Source organism: Onychomys torridus, chromosome 21 (assembly GCF_903995425.1).
Source record: "Onychomys torridus chromosome 21, mOncTor1.1, whole genome shotgun sequence".
NCBI classification, from domain to species: Eukaryota; Metazoa; Chordata; class Mammalia; order Rodentia; family Cricetidae; genus Onychomys; species Onychomys torridus.
In genome coordinates this window covers 8506084-8515553 of record NC_050463.1, presented here as the reverse complement: position 1 = coordinate 8515553, position 9470 = coordinate 8506084, and the positions used below count along the sequence as shown (strand labels likewise).

Here is a 9470-nt window from a genome sequence, read left to right as displayed (position 1 = left end):
ACATTTAAAACATTGTATTTGTTAGTGTCTCCACTCCTTTGAACATTTTATTTTACTCATTTCTCTCTCTGTCTCTCTGTCTCTCTGTCTCTCTCTCTGTCTCTCTCTCTCTCTCTCTCTCACACACACACACACACACACACACACACACACACATTTGGAAATGTGCATGCAATTGTCAAAACACAGCTTTCAGTAACTGGTTCTCTACTTCCACCACATATGACCCAAGGAGGTAACTAAGATAATCAGGTTTTCCGGAAAGAACTATTACTAGCTGATGCATCTCCTGGTCCAACCACATTCTTCTTTCACATTTCACAATAGAAGCAATTTGACCAATGCAGTGTCACAGAGTTAATACTGGAACAAGTTCTACCCAGTGTACTCCACTCTGATACTGTATAGGCTTGTGTAAGGATGTGAAACACAGAAATGAAGGCACACACTGCTCACAAGGAAGAGGCTTCTACACTCTATGAATTATTTCCCACATTTATTATAAAGTTTTTCACCATTGGGAAACTCTTTCATGACTACAGTAGAAACTTACTGCTAAAGGCTTTTCCACAGGGTTACACATGTACAGTTTCGCTCCAGGGTGAATTCTTTATGAATGTTACAGCAAATGGAACTGGTGAAAGCTTTTGTTAGATGATTACATTCACAAGGCTTCTCCCCAGTGTAAGCTGCCCCATATATGCTACAGAAACTGGAAGCACTAAAGGCTTCCCATAATGGTGACATTAATAATGTTCCTCCCCATTGTGAGATCTTTTGTGCTTGATAAAATGAGAGCAAAGAAACAGTTTCCCGAGTTTTAAATGGTTTTTCTCCAGTGTGAATATTTTCATGACTCCTATGGCAAGTGGGATTTGTAAAGGCTTTGCCCCAATGTTTACATGTATTATACTATTTTTTAGTGTGACAGCTTTCATGATTCTTAGGACAAATGCAGCTGAAGGCCTTTCCACAATGCTTGCACGCATAAGGCTTCTCTCCAGTATGAATTCTTTCATGAATGTAAGATCATCAGACTGAACAGTTGCCACACACACAAAGGCTTTCTCTCCGATCTTCTTTCAGGAGTATTACACCAACTGAAATTGACAAAGGTATTTCCACAATGCTTACATGCTTAAGGCTTCTCTCTAGTATGACCTCTTTCATGAATATTACGATAACTGGAGCGGGCGAAGAATTTTCCACAATGCCTGCATGCATAAGGCTTCTCTCCAGTGTGAATTCTTTTGTGAGTATTAAGTGAACTCAAAATGGTAAAGGTCTTGCCACAATGCTTACATGCATATGGCTTCTCTCCAGTGTGAGTTCTTTCATGAATTTTACAGGTAGTGGAAGTGACAAAGGTTTTCCCACAATGCTTACATACATGAAGCTTCTCTCCACTGTGAATTCTTTCATGAATGTTACGGTAAGTAGACCTGGTGAAGGTTTTCCCACATTGTTTACAGGCATAAGGCTTCTCTCCAGTGTGAGTTCTTTCATGAGTGTTACGGCGAGTGGGATTGGTGAAGGTTTTCCCACAATGCTTGCATGCATAAAGCTTCTCTCTACTGTGAAGTCTTTCATGAATATTACGGCGAGTGGAACTGGTGAAAGTTTTCCCACATTGCTTACAGGCATAAGGCTTCTCTCCAGTGTGAGATCTTTCATGAATGTTACGATTATAAGAACTAGGGAAGGCTTTTCCACAGTGCTTACACGTATAAGGCTTCTCTCCAGTGTGAGTTCTCTCATGAGTGCTACAGTGAGTGGACCTGGTGAAGGTTTTCCCACAAAGCTTACAAGCATAAAGCTTCTCTCCAGTGTGAGTTCTCGCATGAGTAGCACAGAGCTTTGAACTGGTGAAAGCCTTTCTACAATGCTTACATGCAGAACGAGGCTTCTTTACACTGTGACTTCTTTCATGAGTCTTACGCCACCTGGAACTGGTGAAGGTTTTTCCACAAAGCTTACACGCATATGGTTTTTCTCCTGTGTGAATTCTCTCATGGCTCATAAGATGATGAGAGAGAAGGAACATTTTCCCACATGTTTTACACACAAAGGATTTCTCCCCAGTGTGAATTCTTTCATGACAGTTACGAGAACTAGATCCAAAGAAGGTTTTTCCACAGTGCTTACATGCATAAGGCTTCTCGCCAGTGTGACCCTTTTCATGAACGTTTCGCCAGCTAGAACTGGTGAAGGCTTTTCCACAGTGCCTGCACACATAAGCCTTCCCAGCAGTGTGAACTCTTTCATGAGCATTGCGAGAACTCAAAATGGCAAAGGGTTTATCACAATATTTACATGTGTAAGGTTTTTCTCCAGTGTGAATTCTTTCGTGAATTTTAAAATAAGTGGGACTGGTGAAATTTTTCCCACAATGCTTACAGGTATAAAGCTTCTCTCCAGTGTGAATACTTTCATGAATGTTACGACCATAGGAGCGGGTGAAGCCTTTCCCACAATACTTACATGCATAAAGCTTCTCTCCTTTGTGACTTACTTTATGTTTCTCAAAACAGGAAGCATATTGAAATGTTTTCCCACATAGCTTACAAATGTAGATTTTGTGTCCAGTATGACTTTTTTGGTGGTTGATGAGGTCACTGGAATCAATGAAAGCTTCTTGGCAATGCTCACACACTAGCGGTTTGACTCCTTCATCTTTCCGGACATATTTGTATCTCTTTAAGACTCCCACATGGAACTTATCTTTGGTTTGAGTTCTCTCCTGAGGCTTGTCAAAAGTGAGACTCCCACAGGCTTCATTATATTGTTGATTTTTATGGGATTTCTCTGTAGAAGTTTCACGTATCTGAAGTGACTCAGAATGAATGAGATCTTTCCAATGTTTCTCATGTTTGAAAGCCCTTGCCACAGCTTCCATGTACTCAGGCTGTTTCACTCTAGTTTGGACTCTTGGACACACATGTGAGGATGAATGACCAATGACGTTTCTTACATTCGCTTGGCTTTCACAAACTCTTATTGCAGAAGGTATGTCTTTATTAACAATATTTTCTGAAATTGGTTCCTGGTTTTCATCACACTGACTATCACACTCATATCCACAGTCTTTGTCAACCACCTGAGTTCTGCAAAAAAATAAAAAGAAGACCATTACTGTAAATGAGGGAAATAGTGAAGGCTAGATCGTCTGACTCACACAATTATGCTATTCCACAGGCAAGAACAAAACGCCTCCAATGTTAAAGACAGTATATAGACCGCATGTAAAGACCCTCTCCTGCAAATAAGTATAGTGTTGATTTTACTTCTATAAGAATTACAAAGGAAGCTGGGGGGAGGGGGCACACCTTTAATCCCAGCACTTGGTAGGCAGAGGCAGGTGGATCTACAGAGCAAATTTCAAGACAAGCTCCAAAAGCTACAGAGAGAAACCCTGTCTTTAAAAAAGAAAGAAAGAAAGAAAGAAAGAAAGAAAGAAAGAAAGAAAGAAAGAAAGAAAGAAAAGAAAAAGAAAACAAGAATTACAAAGGAGCTAAAGGCTCAGAAGTTAAGAACAATACTTACTCTTCCAGCTAACTGCAGTTTGCTTATCAGCTGCCATGTGGAGGGCTGATAAATTCTTAATACTCTTGATCTGACGGATCTCTTGTCATTTTCTGACCTCCACAAATCTTTTTTTGCACAGGTTATATACACAAGCACACATACATACACATAAAATAATCAATGGACATAAAAGGAGTGGACATTCAGGCAAAGGTCCTGGCATTGTGAAGCAATCATAATAATGACTTAAAGTTGTGTAACACTATGGCATTTTGGCATTCTATATACTCTACTTGTGTTGGTTAGTTTGTTATTAACTAGACCCAAGCCAGGGTCATCTAAGAATAGGGAACCTCAATTGAGAAAATGGCTTCATTAGATGGGCCTATAATCAAGTCTACGGGAGCATTTGTTCATTCTTGATTGATGAGAGGGCTTACACCATGTTATGTGGTGTGTCCCTAGGAAGGAGGGCTTGAGCTATGTAGGAAAGATATCTTAATAATCTGTGAGGAGCAAGCTAGTGAGCAGCATTTCTCCAGCATCTCCAATTCAGTTCTGGCTTACAGATTCCTACCTACTTTAAATTCCTGTCCTGTCTTCCCTTGCCGGACTGTAATGTGGAAGTGAAAGCCAAAATAAGCCTCATTAACCCCAAAGATGATATTAGCCATTGTGTTTATCACAAGAACAAAAAGCATTCTAAAATACAAGTTGAGTTCCAGGTTCATGGGGTATTTTTCTGTAGAGCTGAGCTTACCACTGTACAAAGGACTATGAGAATGTCTGGAACACTGGGCTGGAAAAAAAAAAAATCAATGAATGTTCAGAGGTTAATGAGCATTTGCAGGAGCTTAGAGGACAAGGATGCTAAGAACAACGTAAAAGATGGTAGTCTGGCTTGTATATATTTAGAGATGATTGAGGGCACATCAAATACTCTAATGGGGCAGTTTTTATAATGTTTTAAATTAAGAATCTGTGCTTCCCTATCACCTGGGCTTGAAGAATGACCTGGTATTAACAAGAAAACAGCATCATTTAAGAAAAATCTTAGGGGATTTCAGTCAGCACACAGACTTGAAGTCCACAGGGTTCCCAACTGCACATGAAGATGCCTGCAGCAGACAGACATGTAGTCCAGATCTCAAGCTGGCTGAGATTATAATAGTTTATGAGAAATTTCCAGGCAGTACTGGTTTTCACATCCCGAGACCTGCTGGATTGAAGGGGTTTTGGAAAGAAACTGAGGTCTAACACCAACAAAGGCCAGGAGAGGCCATTACTGAAGGTGCTGATTTGGACAAAATGGAAACACCAGGATAGAAGAGCTTTGGGAGAAGCTGATGTATGGCACCATGTCATAGGGTTGGACTCCCTGAAGAGAGGCCAGGAGGCCACTGGTGAAGGTTTAGTGTGGGGAGCTTCTGATGTATTAGAAAGGCCAGAACCATGGGAAGACTGCCACAGACTGAATCAGTTGTACAATGAGGTCAGTCTGAAACTATCAGACAAGTGCATGGCAGAACGAAAAGTGTGGACCAGGCAAAACAGTCAGGAAATGAGAAGATTGTGAACGAATTCCAAACATGGGATATGGTTCTGGGGGAGGACTGACACTATAGAATCTTGGTTTTGCATTGATCTGACTAGAAGTAAGCCCCGGTTCTTCTCACTTTGAAAAGAGAAGCACAAACTTACTAATAATTTTTCAGGAGCTCACATTAGAGACCTTTTGAGACTTTAGAGAGATCCAGGTACTTTTTTCTTTTTCTTTTCTTTCTCTTTTTTCTTTTTTTCCAGTTAGATCCAGGTATTTTAAAGTGACTAACCAGTTAAACTGTTAGAGTCTTTTTAACACTGGGAGACTTCAAATGTCATATTCTACTTTATAAAGAGTATTTAGGGACAAACATTCCATGAAAGACTAGAGGTTATTAGTCACGTATTTTGTGTGTCACGTGACCAATTGTGCTGGTTCGAATTTCACAACTTGACACAAGACAGAAAGCGCTTCTGAGAAGAGGGAACTTCGACTGGAGAAACAGCTCGATCAGACTGACTTTTAGGCAAGTATGTGGGGGATATTTTCTTAATGAATTATTGATATGGAGTGGCCCAGTCCACTGTGGGTGGTGTTCCCTTAGAGATGTGGGCGGGGGTTGAATCAGGCAGGTAGCAGAGAAAGGGATGAGGAGCACATTAAACAGCAAACAGCATTTCTCCATCATCTCTGTTCAGTTCCTGCCTCCAAGTTCCTGCTATGCTTGAGTTCCTGCCCTGGCTTCACATTATGATGAGACTGTGACAAGGAAGAGTAAATAAAAATGAGCTCCACCCCAGAGTTAGTTTTAGTCACAGCAAAAGAAAGCAAACAAAACACAGCACTTATGTTCAAAGTCTAAAAAGAATACATAGAAAGATAGTAAATACTTTTGAAGGGAAGTTTTTGCTCCATAAACCACTGGAAAAGCTCTTTCAGAATTTGATGTGGCATCACATGTTGTCGATATTTATAGGTTGTGCAGATGAGATACTCAATTATTAAATGATACAATTCAGTATTCCATTATAGGAATCTGTGTGAAATCAATTTGCATTTAGATATATTTGGATCATTATGTAGGATCTCAGTTGTCCAATTGTTTGATGTAAATTGCTTTCTATTGAACATAAGTTACCCCAGATTTCTGCAGAGATCTTTGTAGTCCTCTTCAATATTTTCTTCTAGTGTTTTCTCTAGAAATAAACCCAAAGAATTCATTATGACATACTCAAGATTTTTTTTAAAATTATTACTATCTAGCTCTAATGAGATGGGCATGCACACTAAAGTCACTACATGCTCCATTCAGAAATTCAAATCACACCACTACACACAAAAGCAGGAAATAGTTGTTCTCTGACTGAATATACAACAGGAGCATGCTTGTTTTTACCTATGAAGGTCAGGTTCAAAAATGTCTCCTTCATCACATCTCTGTAGAGCTTCTTTTGATTGGAATCCAACAAAGCCCACTCGCCTGAGGTGAACTTCACAGCCACATCCTCAAAGATCACTGGCTCCTAAAAAAGAGCACATAATGGATTGGTTATTTTTAAGACCCAGGCAGAAGGAAATTGAATCATCTAAGGCAGATGTTTCTGAAGACACCTTGACGTGATTATATAGATAAAGGTTAACCCAAGAATATCTGTGGTATGCTCCCTTGAGTTCTTATTAGAAGAAAGGAAGATGCACAGTCAGCTCCTACTCTACTGCTGTGAAGAGAAACCAGGATAAAGCAACTGTCAGGAAAAGGAACCGTTACATACAGAGCTAGTCCAGGACAGGCTCCAAAGCTATAGAGAAACCCTGTCTTGGGGGGGAAAAAAGAAAGAAAAAAGAAAAAGAAAAGGAAACATTAAATCGGGCTTGCTTACACTTTTAGAGGATTGGTCAATGAGAATCATGACAGGAAGCACACATGCATGAAGTTGGAACAGTAAATGAATGTTTTATTCCTGATCCAAAGGCACCAGGCAAAAAGATGTACACAGTGTCTGGCATGGCCTTTTGTGTATGTATGTATGTAGGTAGGTAGGTATGTATGTATGTATGTATGTATGTATGTATGTATTATTTATTTATTTATTTTTGGATTTTGGAGACAGGGTTTCTCTGTGTAGCTTTGCGCCTTTCCTGGAACTCACTTGGTAGACCAGGCTGGCCTCGAACTCACAGAGATCCGCCTGGCTCTGCCTCTCGAGTGCTGGGATTAAAGGTGTGTGCCACCACCACCCGGCTTGGCATGGCCTTTTAAAACCTCAAATACCACCCCCATTAAAACACTTCCTACAATAAGACCACATCTCCTAATATTTTTCCAACAGTTAACTGTGGACCAAGCTTTCAAACATATGATCCTATGGAGGTTAGTCACATTTAAAATACTGCACACACAACCTACCTGCGAGGCAGCATTTTATAAACTATAAAGGGATTACATCAGTGGAAGGAGGGAGCTGAGACACAGGCAACAACACATCACTCAATTCCTGACTGTGTGGGAGCTGACCAGCCACTTCAAAGTGCTACATTTTATGGACTATACCCTTCAATTGTGAAATAAAATAAATTCTTTCTGCTTTACATCACTTCTCTCAGTGACACTTATGGCAGCCAGATGAAAAGCCTAATATGAGAAATAGAAAAGAAAAAGTGGGCCATTGGTATAAGTAGATCTAACCAGGTTCCCTGTTTCCATTTAGAATTTGTTTGGGGAGGAATTGGCAAGAGATTTTTCTTTAGAGAGGACCAAAGCTAGAGCACACTAAAGCCCAGCTTAGAGAGTCATTCCGAAGGAAGCATCAGAGACAAAGATGCTCAGAGAGGAGGTGGGGATCAGGAACCATCAATGGAACAAGGAAAGGCTGTTCCTGCACCATTCGAGAATATAACTTCATTCTGCCTTACATCAGAGAACTTGAAATGAGTGTGAATGCACAGCTCATAGACTGCTGTAGTAGAGGAAATGAAATGTGAGCAAGCCAAAATTTTAAATAGGGGGAGTAGTAGGAATTGATGACAAGTTTAGCACTATGCACTGGGACAATGGTGAAGCGGGTAACATCAGGCGAACTGGAACTATATTTGACTTGGGCTTTGCACACAGTCCTCTCTGAACAATGCACCTAGCAACCACTGAGTATCCTTCTTTGAACAAACATCTTTAGTGGGCTAGATCTACAGCTCCTTTAAAAATATGCCTTAGTAACTCCTTATTGCATTCAAACAGCTTTTGGAAAACTTATGGAACACACAGGAAATAGGCTGACCTGCAATGGAGTAGCTCTAGGTGCATGTGCAAACTGTTCTCAAAATGAATGTTAAAGAACGAGCTTTCTTTTTTTCTTTATTGAATTTTTTGACTCTAAATAATTGGATCTGCACATCTTAAAAATCAGATCACTATGGGAAGAAGCATGTGTAGTTAGCAAGCCCGACCAAATGTAATCCTGTCAGTCAAAACACCCAAACTTCTGTGCATGCTGTGACGCTTAGCAACCAAATCCCCTTTCCTTCAAAGCCCCCTAAGATAAATTACACCCTTGTTTACCCTTACTTACAGGGCCCACTGACACCTTTCATTGTATATTTCTCTCCTGAAGTATACCTTTGCTTTGAACAAAGTTACCTTTCTCTACACAGGAAAACCCTGTCCAGACTCAAACAACTAATTAAGTGCTGGGCAAACTGGCAGAGGGAAGTAAACGCATTTTTCTCTCTTATAACTAAAAATTGTCCTCAATATTTTCTGCCCCACTTTCATTGTGACATCTATGGCTGCAATGAATAACTAAACTAATCAGATCTTGTCAGCAATCATCAACCCAAGGCCTCCATGTCCTATAATACAGCTTGGCTGAGAAGGGACCTTCAACTCCTTGCTGTTCACCAGGACTGGATAGAAATCAATAGAGAAGACAAGGGAAGGGGACTGGTAGGCGATTCTGCCAATTCACAAACAATGTAGGATTCCTTGATTTCAATTTAGGATAATTTCTCTGCCCTAAATCTACAGTCACTTACAATTTATGGGAGGCTTTTCTTTCGTCTTTGTCTCATTTGCTTTCTTTTTTTCCCTGTGTCATTCAGAACAACATCATTTAGAAACTACTAGTTTCTTATTGACAAATACTACACCAGTTACACAAATAATAATTGTCTGTTAACTATGAACACTGGTGTTTTCTAGAAGGTCAATGGAAAGAAGAGTGCTTTCATTGAGAAAGAGCTCAACTTCACAAAATATTCTACAATTCTGGTATCAAATTCCAAAATCCCTAGAACACTTTATATCCTGTCAGTAAAAACACTAGGTAAAAAATGATTGAGCCCTCAAGAAGGCCACCCCTAGCTAAGAAGGTAGTGGCGACTAATGACTTTGGTGGCACCAAAAGTC

At 40.1% G+C, this 9470-nt stretch overlaps 1 protein-coding gene across 1 annotated transcript in view; it reads right to left on the bottom strand.

Moving 5' to 3' along the window:
* Nucleotides 1-479: 479 nt before the first annotated feature.
* The window catches only part of LOC118571537 (zinc finger protein 14-like), a 60108-nt gene continuing 51117 nt past the window's right edge, over nucleotides 480-9470 (bottom strand). The window contains exons 3-5 of the mRNA XM_036170564.1: nucleotides 6465-6591; nucleotides 6207-6264; nucleotides 480-3104 (exon numbers count right to left, since the gene is read on the bottom strand). Coding sequence (XP_036026457.1) covers nucleotides 1139-3104; nucleotides 6207-6264; nucleotides 6465-6591 — 2151 coding nt within the window. The 3' untranslated portion in view covers nucleotides 480-1138. The remainder of the gene's footprint in view (nucleotides 3105-6206; nucleotides 6265-6464; nucleotides 6592-9470) is intronic.